The sequence below is a fragment of the Grammomys surdaster genome, unplaced genomic scaffold, assembly GCF_004785775.1.
Source record: "Grammomys surdaster isolate TR1022 unplaced genomic scaffold, NIH_TR_1.0 138, whole genome shotgun sequence".
Lineage (NCBI taxonomy): Eukaryota > Metazoa > Chordata > Mammalia > Rodentia > Muridae > Grammomys > Grammomys surdaster.
Window position 1 is genome coordinate 9,236,006 of NW_021604596.1, and position 15,357 is coordinate 9,251,362.

At 43.4% G+C, this 15,357-nt stretch overlaps 1 protein-coding gene across 2 annotated transcripts in view; it reads left to right on the forward strand.

Annotated features, from left to right (window-relative positions):
* The window catches only part of Yap1 (Yes associated protein 1), a 75,974-nt gene that overhangs the window by 28,000 nt on the left and 32,617 nt on the right, over positions 1-15,357 (forward strand). For both annotated transcript variants that reach the window (XM_028763402.1, XM_028763403.1), the window contains exon 3: positions 4,678-4,793. In XM_028763402.1, the coding sequence (XP_028619235.1) occupies positions 4,678-4,793 (116 nt within the window). The remainder of the gene's footprint in view (positions 1-4,677; positions 4,794-15,357) is intronic.

The window sequence follows — 15,357 nt, forward strand, 5'->3', positions numbered from 1 at the left end:
TGCCCCTGCCCCTGCCCCTGCCCCTGCCCCTGCCCCTGCCCCTGGACTGCTAGCATTAAAGGCATTCGCCTCCACCCCTGGCCTTGAACCGCTAACATTAAAAGCCCTCTCCACCCCGCCAAAAAAATAAATTTTAAAATTTTTTTTTTTTTTTTTTTTTTAGGTTCAGTGGGGCTTGGTGTCATCAGCCAAAGTTCATGTGAATTACGACTTTCCTATTTATTTAGTGTCTCTTCCACTTGGGGCGTGTTTATAAACTAATATAGACTCATCCTGTCTTAGCAGTTTGGGTGGCTAAAATCGAATTGTATTGTTAGCGGTTAAAAACCATCAGTGTAGCCATAAATACATGGCGGATGTAGTCCCAGGCCTTTAGTAAGATGGCTTCCCTTAAAGTAGGTCTGGGAGCCAGCACACCCAAAGGCCCTTCCTTCTTTGCAGTAGATGTGAGTTCACTGAGCTGGTCTGGTTGGGTGGCCACAGAGAGCTGACTAGAGCCTGACTGGACCGACTAAACCTGTCTTCCTTCCTGGACCTGAGTCTAGGGCTGTAGGCTGAATTCCTGTCACATCAGAAGAAGGTGAGGTCTGGGTCTGAGCTGAACATCTTGACTTCTGACCTTTCACAGTCTCCCCTCCACGACAACAGACATAAAATCAAAGGTTAATGCTGCCTTTCATCTCTAAAACAAAGCTACTTTTTTCTGGCATGCCATAGCTGGATTTAAACACCATTTGCTCAGGACTACCAGTTTATTTAACTACAATACATCTGTGAAGCAGAGAGGTCCTAATCTGGCTTTTTTGTTGTTAAAACAGCATGTCTATAAGTAGATTTAAGAGAATATTTAAAATTGTTAGAGGTCAGCCTAGTTTCTTTCTTCTTCCTTCTTTTGGTTTTTGAAACAGGGTCTCACTTTGGAGCCCAGGTTGGCCACTGTGTAGCCCAGGCAGACTTTGAGTTCATCACAGTCATCCCAGCCTCAGCCTCCTGAGTGTTGGAACTTCATGAAATGCCACATCTAACTCTGTGTGTGTGTGTGTGTGTGTGTGTGTGTGTGTGTGTGTGTGTGTGTGCTGGGAGGTGGAGCCTGGAGTCTGAAGGAGTACTAGGCGCCAGACCTGCTCTAACAACCAAGCCATGCTCTCCACCCCTGGTAATTCTGCAAGTTATTGGGAGACTCCATTTGAATTGTTATAAATGATAGATAGACTTCCTGAGACTTCTTGAGACTGGCACAATGACAGTTAGGATGGATCTATGAAGACCTTATTTTGGGGACTCATGAATCTTGAATTCTGGCTTTTGTTCTCAGCCCATGCTATGTTGACTTATACTATTTTCTGTACCATAAAAGGGGGAAAAATCAAATCATGAACTTGAGAGAAGTGGTATCTATTGATTCAACATTTTGAAAAACATGGTGTTGATTTGGAGGGAAACCATTTGGCTGAAGATGAGAGTTTCTGCCCACACATTTTTGAGCACTTTACTGGCAGCCCAGGACTTTGAACTCCAGTCTCAGATTTTGATTTCTGATAATACTTTTAAAAACTTGCCAAAGAAGAAAAGCGTATAAATTATGTCATCTTTATCAAAGAATTATGCCATGTGTCTCTCTGAGCCTTTGAGAGTTCTAAAGAGTAGGTGATGGATTTACAAAAGCATTGGCTGTGGTCTCAGAACCGTAGCTGTAGGAGGGTTAGGTTAGACAGTGTGTCCGTGTTCTAGAGTCAGTGAGGCGCATAAGTTTCCCTGGGTAAGAGTATCCTCTAGTACTGACTGTAACTAACACTCCCAGGGTTTCACAGTGGTAGGTTTAATAAAGCACAGGAAATCTCCCTAGCACTGCCACTGGAGTCTTCTGAGTCCCACCAGTGACCGATGCTCAACACGATGCAAGCAGGCTTCACACTCAATTTCAAAAACAGCCTTGCTCTTTTTCTAAAGTCAGGCAGGGTCTCCCTATTTCCTTCACTGGATCCCTCGTTGGGCTAGAACTCACGTCCTCCTAGGTCCTGGGACTAATGGTGTGCACTAACATATCAGCCCTAAGTCAACTTTAGAGTCAAGTTAGTCACTTAATTTCTCATTAGACACTTCACTGGTCTTATATAAGTGTAGACTTTTCTTTTATGAACTCATGTATGTGTGTGTGTGTGTGTGTCTGTGTCTGTGTCTGTGTCTGTGTGTGCACTCATGCTCTCTCCATCCACTTCTCGATCCACTTACCTACTTCTCTGTCCACGTACTCTTCCAGTTTTATCTTGGACAGCTATGAAATGGGTAGCTGGCCCCATTGTGAGATTCAATCTAACAGTGTAATCTATAATAAACTTGATGAATACAAACATTTAAAACACACACACACATACTTCATGTTTCATTTGACCTGGAAGTCACTTTCAAGACTTGCTAAGGAAGAGGGAAGGAGCTGTACTGTGTTTGGGGTAGTCTGCTTTGGCAGTCTGCATCTCTGAACTCAGCTGTCTCTTTATTGGGCTGTATTATTGGGAGGCTTTTCAGCAATTAAAACTACTTATTTTTCCCAATAAAGATAAAATGATACGTACATAGCTCTGGCATCCTTTGTGTAGATCTGTGTGGGGCATCACCGTGTAGATCAGGCTGGCCTCAAACTCAAGAGATCTACTTGCCTCTGCCTCCCAAGTACTGAGATTAAATATTCCCACTATGCCCATCCCTTGAGGTTAAACTCTTCTTCCCTGCCATCTTTCTGTGTGTAGGATTGAACTTGGCTTGTCAGGCCTGTGTGACAAGTATGTTTAGCCCCTGAGCTGGCTCACTGGCTCCAAAATCAAGTTTTTTAAAGAGCGCTAAGAATTATTCGGCACAGCTTTTGGTTGGTACGTGCTTATTCTTTGCCTTGATGTGTGAATTGATTATATTATATTGTAAGCAAGAACTCTTTGTCCAGAGATTTCCCACAGTTAGTATTTTGGGACTCTCTCTGAGGAGACAATGTATCTGTATTTGCTTGTTTTGTTTCCTAGCTCATTCTTAATTCTAAGCTTGGTGTAGGTTGAATTAATAGTCTAGAAACTCTCTTTTCGGTTTATTATTTATATAGTATTCTCCCTACATGTACGTCTGCATGCCAGAAGAGGTTGCCAGATCTCATTACAGATGGTTCTGAGCCACCATGTGGTTACTGGGAATTGAACTCAGGACCTTTAGTAGAACAGTGAATGCTTTTAACCTCTGAGCCATCTATCTCTTCAGCCCCTAGAAACAACATAGAATTCTGAGGAGCTGTAGTTAGAATCATTTATGACCCAAGCTATCTGATATGGGTACAGGGAAACTCTGGCACTTAACTAGATGAACCAGGCTGGCCTTGAGCTCACAGAGATCCACCTGTCTCGGCCTCTTTTGGTTTTTCAAGACAGGGTTTCTCTATGTAGCCCTGGCTGTCCTGGAACTCACTCTGTAGACCAGGCTGGCGTCAAACTCAGAAATCTGCCCGCCTCTGCCTCCCAAGTGCTGGGGTTAAAGGCGTGTGCCACCACCGCCCGGCCCTGTCTCGGCCTCTTGGGTCCTGGGATTAAAAGTGTGCACCACCATGCGGGGCTCTACAGCCTTTTACAGGACCCACAGTTCCAGTGGCTTTTAAATATGAAATTGATTTTCGAAGCCCTGGGAAGTAAATAAAACAACCTCCAATACTCCTTTCTGAAGATGAAGCAGGTTGACCAAACATACCCATGTCATCCAGATTGTCTTTGTCAGGGCTGTTTGGGGTATTGAGTTTTGAGTGTGCACTATATTTGTGAATATGTGTTCATGTGTGTGTTCACATGTGCATTCATGTGTATGGAGGAGGCCAGAGTTGACCTTGGATGTCTTCCTCCATTGCTTCCCATCTTGACAGGTTCTCTCACTGAGTCCTGATCTTGTCTTGGCTGAACTAGCCGGCCACTGAGCTCTAGGGGTTCATCTGTTTTCCTCCCTCAAGTGCGGAGGTCAGATCTTCATGCTAGTGTGGCATCTCCCCTGTCCCCATAGCTAGGGTTTTAACATACATACATACATAAATACATACATACATACATACATGTGCCTGGCTTTTTCATAGAGACTTCTAAAAGGAGGCATCTTGATCTATAAAAGATTAGTAGAAACTAAGCGCTTTGTAGAACATTTGGGGAACAGTGCCCTCAAAAAGTACAGCTTACATTTAAAAAGTAAATGAATAAAAAAGTGCCTAAACGTGCTCCTGTGGGGTGTGGACGGACCCTGTGAAGTGCAGGATGTGTCCTGAGGACATGTCCTGGCAACTGTCGCCAGGAAAATGAGAGTGGTGCCACCTGAAGTCCTATCACTGAAGCACCAGAGTTCAGCTGTGAGGAGGGGGTGCCTTACAAGCTTCTCCTAATATTTGGGGGTGTGGGGACGACACACACTTATCAGTGGGAGAGTGGGAAGGTTACAGGAACACCTCAGTGGTAGAGCACTTATACAACATACCAAAAAATAGAAATAACTTTTTTTTTTTTTTTTTTTGTCTTACGGGGAAAGACTATACTGGTAATTTTTAGTGACTTGTACAGGGTGGGAAGGCAGGGTAAGCTCTGAGTCTGATGAAGATTCAGCCATTCTCTATATGAGGCTTTTTCTTAGGGGTGATGGTCTGACTTTCATTCTGCTTTGTCACAGTCACAACGATCAGACAACAACATGGCAGGACCCCCGGAAGGCCATGCTCTCACAACTGAACGTTCCTGCGCCTGCCAGCCCAGCGGTGCCCCAGACGCTGATGAACTCTGCCTCAGGTGAGCACCACTCTTTTGGGAGAGCCACATGCATACTGTTTGGATCCTTGTCTTCCTTTCTACCCAGTGCCAGTTGGCAACATGATTCAACGTAGCATGTGTAGTGCCTCAGCCTTGTTTATTCTTAATCCATTGAGGAGGCTGGTAATGGGAAAGTTTTCTAAAGCTTAGGCTTCTCATAGTCATGTGGTTTTAAGTTGTTTGGGGTTTTTACTTTTGGTTTTTGACATCATATTTGTTTCTTGTGTGTGTTTGTGCGAGTGCACGCGCATGCGTATACATGCGGATATTCGTTCACACACAATGGCATATGAGAACAATTTTAGGGAGTCTGATCTCTCCTACCTCCATGTGAGACTCAAGGATCACACTCGGGTCAGTAGACATGGCAACAAGCACCTTTCCACTCCTCCCCCAAAGCATTTCTGAGACGGTCTCCTGTAGTGATGGCTGATCCAGAACCCCTGCTCCTCTTCCTCTAGCCCCTGTAAGTTTGTGTTGGATTTCTGCTGTCTTCAGCTGGAGTCTATGATGGTACTCACCTCATTCTTTTGTAATGTGTTGAAAAGCACATTGTTTTATTTTAGTTGCTTTAAGGACAGAAGAGTACTGCCTGATTGCCTCAGGGACACTGGAATCCAAGCTCTGGTGTTCAGACTCCGTTTTCAGTAGTTTGTTTTTGAGAAGGGGTCTGCCAAAACTAGCCTCAAACTTGCAGTCTCCCTGCCTCTGCTTGTTTCGTGCCACCTTGCCATATTCAAAGTCTTATAAGGATACAGTATGCCATTAACCACAGAGCACCATCTTTCTTCTAGGTCTAGCATGCATTGCTAAACTGTCTTCACTGCTGGGTGCAGTGGCGTGACCCTTAATCCCAGCACTCAGGAGACAGAGGCAGAGCTCTGTGAATTTGAGGCCAGCCTGGTCTACAGAGTGAGTTCCAGAACAGCCAGGGCTACATAGTGAGACACTGTCTCGACCAAAAAAAAACAAAAAACAAAAAAAAAGCAAATACTAAGTCTCTACCCTTGTCATAAAAATGAGCTTACAAATTGAATTATTTGGCAGTTTATGTGACTACAGTTTTTCCTTGTCTGCATAGTAAGCAGTAATACTGCTGGATAGAGGGGAGATGCTAAAGGAAGTTGGATGATCCATTGAAAGCCCTTACTTGTTTAAATTTCTTTTCTGTATATGAGATTTTTTTAATTTGATTTTTAAATGTTTGTAGTTGAAATGTATAGGTTTTGCCTGCATGTATATATGACACACCATGCACATAGGTGGTCATGCTGGACACATCTTGAAACAGCAGTTACAGATGGTTATCAGCCACCACGTGGGTGCAGGAAACCCATTCTGGTTCCTCTGCAGGAGCAGCAGGGGCTTTTAACCTCCGAGTTATCCTCATAGAAAGCTTTGGTTTAAATGACAGGTAGTTGGCAAAAACGGCTTCTTTGCCTCCCTAATGAGGTACAGTGAGACCTTTCTCTTTGTTGGATGGGTCTAAGGCTACACAGCTGCCTCGTTAGCACCTTGGTTCACGTGGGAAGCAGTGCTCCTTCTTCTGGACTGGTGTCTGGTGGTGGCAAACACCAATGACAAAGCTTAATGTGCTTACTGGCTTTCCTGACTATGGACCTTTTGACAGTCAGTGGCCAGGAGTCTGGTAATCAGACTTGACTAGTGGGGTTGCAGATGTGAAACCTTCTCCTTCCCCAACCTCGCTCTTGATCTGGTCAAGTTGAAAACAAGCTTTAAGATGTAATGGCTGTGACTGCATAGGGGTTGATGTCAAAAGTATCCCCTCTCCAGGAAAAAGACATCGGGATGGGTATGGCCCTCATGCCTCACTGGACAAAGACAGGGGAACCAGAGCCATAAAGTCCCCTTCAATTACTGGAGGTCAGGCCTCTATCCCTGCCTTCACAAGATTAGAATTGCCACAGCCCTTCTATACTTAGAGAAGGGAGGAGATGTCAGGGGCAGCCCTGCTTACACACTGAAGGACTAAAATCAGCCATAGGCCTAAAATCAGCAATAGGCCTGTCATACATGTATACTAACACCAAGTCTTGGGTCTCTGTGGATAAACATTGAAACAGATGGCTATATGCTATTGTAAACAGGCAGCTTTTGTGACAATTTACCAGCCTGAGTAGTCATAGACCTTGTAAATAGGTAGCCTTGGCAGACAATACCAACTTAGATAAGGACAAGTAAATCATAGTGACCTGTTCCTTGAACTTTCACCCAGCCGATACCCTGTTCTGAAAGATATCTGTATTCCCCCTGAACACCCACACTCCAGTGTCATCCCCTTCCCCACGTCCTGCCTTTCTGTGTTTATAACCCCTGTGTGAATGAATTACGATTTGAGAAAAAATAAATAAATTATTTAAAAAAAAAAAAAGACGTTTTGGCTGAAAATGAAGGTAAGGGCGGAATGTGGGGTTGAGCCATGCTAATTATAAAGGTGACTTTATAATTATCTATACAATAAGGGCTCGTAGCAGGAATATACTTTGCACTCTCAGGATCTGTACTCTATATGTGCTATTTGATTTAAATCCTAGAGTTTGAAAGGTGAAAATGATGTGGGTATTTTTCACTGGTTTTATTTCAGTAACTTTTTCTTTTTTTTTTTTTTTTTTTTTTGGTTTTTTGAGACAGGGTCTCTCTGTGTAGCTCTGGCTGTCCTGGAACTCACTCTGTAGACCAGGCTGGCCTTGAACTCAGAAATCTGCCTGCCTCTGCCTCCTAAGAGCTGGAATTAAAGGCATGCGCCACCACCGCCCGGCCAGTAATTTTTCTTTAACTACCAGATTTCAAATAAAAGTTTTGGTGCTAAGTATTTCACACTATGTAAATGTGTACTAGTCAGTAGCAGACACTTCCTTCCTGTGGAAGATGAGGCAGCCTGTGTCCAGCGGGGTTGGTTCACTCCTTCTAGAACATTGTTTTATCGTAGTAATTCGTCCATTTGTTTATTTCCCTTCTCTTTGCCTTTTTTTGTTTGATTTTTATGAAACACAGATTCTCCTTGTAGCCCTGGCTGTCCCAGAACTTTGTAGACCAGGCTGGCCTCAAACTCACAAAGATCCACTTGCCTCTGCCTCCCTAGTGCTGGGATTAAAAGTGTTTGTGACCATGCCTATCAATAAAAATTATATTGTAGTTGTTTGTTCTTATGTATGGGAGAGGGGCTTGAGTGTGTCAGAACATAAGGCTTGGGATTGGATTCCCTTCTGCTACAGGTCTAGGAGTTGACCTCGGGTGTCATGGTTGGGAGCCTTTACCTGCTGAGCCATCTGTTCCCCCCAGCATTCTGCTGATGGTCTGAAGCATACAAGTGAGGGATTTGGGGCACAGTCACCCTATAAAGTCAGAGGTATAACACCAGCTGGTTTTCAGATGATAGATATCAGATTCAGAACTTGGTAGTGAGCTCTTAAGGCCCCACTCATAGTCTCTAGTCTACATGATAAGTGTCAGAGGGGACAGAAGAAGACAGAGTGACACTGGAGATCAGAAGCTATGGTATGCTCATAGAGATTTGTTTCTTGTAATTACACTTCCTTTAAGGAGTACTTTATGGTTAGACGGTGCAGTGAGCTAGGAAGAGATGTGTCAACAGCTGTGCTGAAGCAAAGACCTTAGAAAAATATAGTCAGCAACTACTTCAGAATGAAGCTATGTAATGACATATGCCAACACTGCGAGAGCAGAGGCAGGAGGATGGCTGCAGGTTCCATCCTCCTAGGCTACACAGTGAGACCTGGTGCTACACACACACACACACACACACACACACACAATTGTTTTCAAGACTTCCATCCCAGGGATACCAAGTGAGAAATGTCTGGGTCGCCTATAGAATGCAGCATCTTCTTGTGTTCTTTAAATGGTCTCTAACGTATGGATGTGATTTGGCCATGTAAATAGTTGGTTATGCTGGATTACTTCTGAAGTAACAAGAAAATATCTATACATTTTAATATACAGTTATAAATTTTTATTTAATTTTTTAAGACATGATTGGCTTAATTGGTGCATATAAAACTTGGGGATTTCAGAAGTCTCCAGAATGAAACAAATTCTAGCCAGAGACCATGATACCTACTTAATCTGTTAAATGCTGGGGACTGGTGGTGTGGGGGCATGGCTTTTACTCTGGAGGTTTTGGTTTTTCTCCCAATTGAGAATTGAGCTGCTCATGGCCTCACAGAGATGAGCCAAGCCTCTTCCACTGTCTCTGTCTAGCACATGCATACTCTGATTTGAGATCATGTCTCTGTAGCCCTAGCTGGCCTTGCACTAAGTACCAAGGCTGGCTCTGAACTCCTTGATCTTCTTCCTCTCAGGTGCTGAGATGACAGATGTGGGCCACCATCCCCAGCTGCTTCACTGGAAATTAAAGAATATTTTAGTCATTCTCCATGTAGACATTTAAGAGTGAAATGAAATGTTTGCAATGAAAGAGCTATACAGTCTTTGGGACTTGGAGATCAGACCAGATCCCTGCTCTTTACCCTGAGCTGAATCCCAGGAAGCTGTAATCTCAGCAAACCTTGGGCCCACAGAGGATGATGGGCACAGTGGCCTGTTTAATAAGATTTCAATCTAAATGTGTGTATCTCTCTGAAAGGCAGCCCTGGTTGGGGTATATGGGAATTTGGAGGGAATGGGGTAATGATGTAATTATATTATCTCAAAAAACAAAGGGTATAAAAAAAAGATTCATTTAAACATAAATATGATCCAATATTTTGTAAACTATTTGTGGTTACTGGTAGCTGATTATTACTTCATTTAAAGTAATTTAAAACATCTGTCAACCATGATAAAGCTCAACTGTGTTTATCTTTGAAGCTTTCTGTGATCAAGGCCTCAAGCTTTTTATTCAAGTGGTGAGTTTATTTTCTGCTTTAATCGGGCAGTACAGTATTGCATATACAGATATCTTTTTCCCCTTTGATTATTTTAAGATAAAATTTCAACATCATAATACTGTATTAATGAGTACAGTACTGTGCTAACAAGACTATATTGACAAAACTCAAGCAGGAATGATATTTGAATGAAGCCCACAGTCAGCGCAACAAGGAGCCAGTTTGTCTTGTTAGTTATTCCTGACAGCTCACAAATAACTTTTCACAAAGTTTTTAAGTAAAATGGCTATTTTTATTTTCATACAAGGCAACTCAGGTAATCTGAGAAATGACAAGCTGAGATGGAAAAAATAGTTTTGAGGTAGAGTGTTTACAAAAGAGGAGGTAGGGAGGCAAGGAGGGAAGAAGCATGGCCTGAGGGGATTAAATTAGCATAAACATGGTAATCTACAACCCTTAGAAGTGGGGTTCAGCCTGTGTAACCAAACCTTTACTCTGCAAACGGTGTCAGGAAGGTCAGGCGTTAAGACTAGCTCAGCCACATAATTCAGATGCCATCCTGGGTTACATGAGACTTTGTGCCCAAAGGAAAAAGAAAAGGAAGAAATTTGGTTTGCCTGTAGCTTTATTTAACGGCCTGTTTTATTTTATTTTTATTTTTTTGTGCTCTGGATCAAACCCAAGATCTCATCTGAGCCAGACTAAGACTTTACCGCTGAGCTGGAAACCCAACCATGCACCTTGGCACTTTAGAACAAGCCACTCTTATTATGTAGTAATGTGGGATGAGGATTGGGCGTATAACTCTATGGTACTTGGAGAGCCTTGCACAAGATTTTATCCCCAGCACTGACCCCAGCTCATCCTACCCCTGCCCCCTCCCTCACCAAGCAGTCTATAAGTGCAAACAAGAGGCTTGAAAGGAAATAAAAAGATTTAAAACTTGCTGAAATAGAAACTGTCAATCACCCAAAGATAAAATGGCCAGTCAATTTGCAGATGGCCTTTAGTTTCCAGTACCAGGACTCCTGAAGCTTGTTAATCCTGACGCTGGCTAGCGCCAGTCAACTTCACTCTGCTTAGAGCTTCTCCTGCACTCTGGATGGAGCCTTTGACATTACCCAGTGCTACTCCTTAAGTTTTCTTTTCTCCACTTGTACTTACCAGAGTAGTTGTGTTGAATTGAATTTATAGGTAACCTTTTTGTGTTTGGTTTGGCTTGTTTGTTTGTTTGTTTGTTGATGCCAGCCCAACTGCACCCTAGGCTAGCCTCAAACTTCCAGTCTTCTTGACCTGGCTTCTGAGTGCTGGGGTGATAGACACTGGTTAACTTTTTCAGTGGCTTTAATAATGCTGCTTTTTCTCTCCCCACCCCCTTTCCAAAGTAGGGGCTGGGGTATGCCTTGGTGAGGAGGGGGTGGTGTACAACATGTGGGAATCAATTTTTCTCCTACCATGCAGGACCTGGGGACCAAACTCAGGTTTTAGTTTTGACTGCAGGACCCTACTTACTAAACCATCCTGCTAACCTTTTTATTTTCTAATCAAAAGTTTTAAATTTTTGTTTATTGACTTACTATGTATGTGTGTGTGTTTGTGTGTGTGTGTGTGTGTGTGTGTATATATATATATATATATATGTTTGTATCACTTTCATACAGGAGCCTTTGGAGGTTCAAAGAGGGCATTGGATCCCCTAGAACTGGAATGGGTGCTGGGAACTCAACTCAGCCAGGGCCCTTAGGTCTATCTAGCCATCCTTGATAGGATTATGTAACCCAGTCTAGCCTTGAACTTTGAACCTTTCTTGTATCCCAAGTGTTGGAGGTTATAAGCTGGCACTGGATATGTTGCTGCAGGGTTTCTGTTTGCTCTGAGATCTAACTATTACAAATGAGACATTTCCAAGCTTTGAGTTAAACCAAAGGGAGCACATAGAAACTCAAGCTCCCTTGATCTAACCTGGGAGCACACATTAGCAATGCTTTCCATGTATTTAGGAGTTATTTGAACTCTGATGGTTACTGTTATGTGTACATTCTGAACCCATAAAAGAAACAAATGCAAATTTTTGTTACCAGGCCCACCAGCCCAGAGAGCAGGAGCAAACAGAGAACACAAGGGGAAGCTGTAGTTGCCATTATCCAATTCTCCTGAGGAGAATAAATTATTAAATATTAAGACTCAAAGGTAGAAATGTCCATGTTAAGCTTATTCTTCAGTATTTTTGTAGATGTTTTGGAAACTTTGTGAAAAGAGATTAAATTATTTACATTTAAGGACCAAATGAAATGCCTGTTTTACTTCCTCCCTTGGTGAGTACTAGGATTTTATTTTTATCTTTTCCACTGATTTCTAAATCCTTCTGGTCACAATTGCTCCAGTAGTTTTTGTGACTCATGGAAGGAGTATTTGTGTGAAAGATTAAGATGTTAATTTTTCAAAAATGGCATCTGGACTACCATATATAGACAAGAGTGTAAGTGAAATGGATTAAGTCCTGCAGCAGTAGCCAGACTGTTCCTAAGTAATAGTTTTTTAAAAAAACATGTATGTAAGGATAATCAGCGAGTAAAACTTCGCTTTGTTGTTAATGAAAGGCGACTGTTTTACTTCAGCAGTTTAAAGTCTAAATGAGCACTTTCAGAAAACTGATCTTACCAAGTCACTGAGCTGTTGCATTATGTTCAAATCTGATACTTAATGCTTAACCCTAAATGGGACATAGATAACAGACACATGTCCTCTGGGTCTCGGGGAACATGATGGAAGATGGTGCAGAAGACTGACTGACTGACTGACTGACTGAGCCAAAAGAACAGGGAGGAGTGTTGTGAAATGCTGGCTTGCTGTGAGCACTATGGACCTGACCTGGTTCTTACATGCCAAAACTCACACACAGCCTGTGGCCACTGCAGAAGATGAAGCCAGTCCACATTCCAGCATGGGTGTCAGGAGGGGCCTTGGAGGACTTGCCCCTAGCAAGGAACCATTGGCAGTTGACTGCTAGATAAGGGAGTCGTTTTTCTTCATTGTTGTGGCCCCTGATGTTGTTTGTGCTCTCAAATGTCTTGAAGCCTGTACCCATGCCCATTTGACTGGGACTCAGTCACTTTTCTTTTTTAAAATGAGCATGGGTATTTTACCTGCATGTATGTCTGTGTACCACATGCACACCTGGTAGGCCAGATAAGGGTTGTGGATCCCCCAGAACTCGTGTTAGAGATGGTTGTGAGCCTTCATCTGGATGCAACATCTGGATGCTGGAAAACTCAACCCAGGTCCTCTGGAAGAGTAGCCAGTGCTCTAAACCTCTAAGCCATCTTTCCAGCCCCCCCCCCGTGAGTTGCTTACGAAAGGAGGAGTGCTGGAGTGGACAAGATCAGGATGCCATGAGTACTGCAGTGTTTTTATCTAAGCCTGAGTTCCATGAGTGAAATCTGAAGAATGGCCTGTTCTAGGTTCTCTGGGTGTCTCTGACATTCTAGGAAGTTTGTCTACTAACATGATACCAGTGGGTAAATTTTGACAGTATTGTATCTAGTTACCTTTGTCCCTTGAGACTAGATACTGTCCTCCCAGAATCATTGATTCAACAAATACCAGCAAATGTCACCTTTTTCTGTAACAAAATCACAACAGGGAAGGTTACACAGATATCTCTCTTGCTGAGCCAGCAGGCCAAACACAGGAAGCAGTAGATGATGGCTGTCAGGAAGCGCTCACCAAGGGAAGCAGAGCTTCATTCCCACCCTCGGCCATTGCTAAAGCCCTTCCTGCATGCCAGCCACTGTTTCAGTCACGAGACCGGGTTACAGACAGACACATCATAGTGTCCTAATGTTAAAATGGCACAGGGGAGGATAAAGCAATTACAAGCTTACATGATTGGGGCTGGAGGGAGGGAGCCTCTCAGGTGGATCCTCCTTTAGCTTCTGTAGCTGTGGTCTTTGGACCTGAGACCTAGGTAAACTCAAGGAAGGAGCCACGCCTCTATGTGAGGGAAAGGGAAAGAATCCAAGCAGGTCACGGTGTCCCATTCAGTGGTCTTGAGCCATGTGCTGGGAATACAATGACATCAACTGGAGGAGCCAGGCAAAGTTAGCAAGGAAGCCATTTTGAGTCTGTTCATTTAACAGACAGGAAACCAGGGAGCATTTGGAACATGGAGTATCACAGAATGTAACTGGTAAGTGGGAGAGAGAGTGCTTGTTCTGGATCTGGTGAACAGGAGTTTAGTGAGAGGGATTGAAAGGTGTGAGGGTACCTGCTGAGACTTGAAACAGCCTTGACAGTGGTAGAGAGTCCAAGAACAGACAGAAGGCATGTCAGGATACCTTCGAGGGGCCAAGAGGATTGAGTTGTCTTCCAAACATTCTGAGAATTCCATTTCAAATGAACAAACAAACAAACAAACACAACTCTTGGCTGGACAGGTGGCTCAGTGGATCAGAGTGGTTGCTTTTCCAGAAGCAGAACCATTTGTTCTAGAGCATCTACAGTGAGCATTCTGTGTGGAGCTTTCTTCTTTATTTAGGTGTGTTCATCTCCATTCTGTAGATACTGAAAGGAACCATCACTGCTTAAGGAGCTTGCCCAGGAGTAGAAGGCTAATAAATGTTGAGCGAGGATGGGCCAAGTTGTAACCTCAGGGTATAAGGACACTGGGAAGCAGCAGGCAGGATTCCACCCCAAACTTTCAGTATGTGCTTGTCCCTCACTGCCATTGGTGATCTAGAAGAGTGTCAGCACACCAGCAAGACCTCAGAGACTTTGGAGTCATGGGGGTGGGGTTCTGATAATTGAGCATTTGCTTGCTAAAGCAGGTTCATCAGTATATTTATGATTGTTTTAGATTCAAATGTCTTAGCTTGTACAGAAAAATGACACTACGTCAGAAATTGAGGCAAAAAGATTTCATGTTCTTTCTCCCTCCCTCTCCCCCATCCCCCTGAATATGGGGGCATGCCTTATGACCTGTTGTTAATCAGCACATAGTTGTTGGTAGAGGGACTTAGTATTAACTTGTGCAAGGCTTTAAAGGGGAAGTGTTCTACATGACCCATAATGTCCTGAGACAGTTTCAAGTTTCAGGAAGTTTTTTTTTTAATTATTTATTTTATGTACGTGGGTACACTGTTACTCTCTTCAGACACACCAGAAGAGGGCATCAGATCCCATTACAGATGGTGTGAGCCACCATGTGGTTGCTGGGAATTGAACTCAGGACCTCTGGAAGAGCAGCCAGTGCTCTTATCCACTGAGCCATCCCGCCATCCCAGAAAGAAGTTTAAAAATGAGCAGAGCAGCTTTGCCTGCTGTTGGTCAAGTTTGCAGGGATCTGGAGAACACCACTGGGTTTGATTCCCGGGTCTGCTACTTTCTGACTTAGGCATGGAACTTGCCTTAGCCTCTTCACCAGAATGCAGAACCGAGTCTGCAGTGTAGTGACAACAGTGTGGACTCATTTCAAGTTGGCCTAGATTTTAGAGCTACTTACCTCTAAGGCAGCTACTATGGCCAGGGTGTATGTGGCCAGTCTCTCATTGTCCTCTTTGATTTCTCTTTGGCTCAGGCAGGTGACAATGGGCCAGTCTAACACAGGGGCAGTGAAGACTTTGCTGTTTGGGTAGAAATTGCAACTGGTTTCCCTGAATTCTTACCAAGGCAAG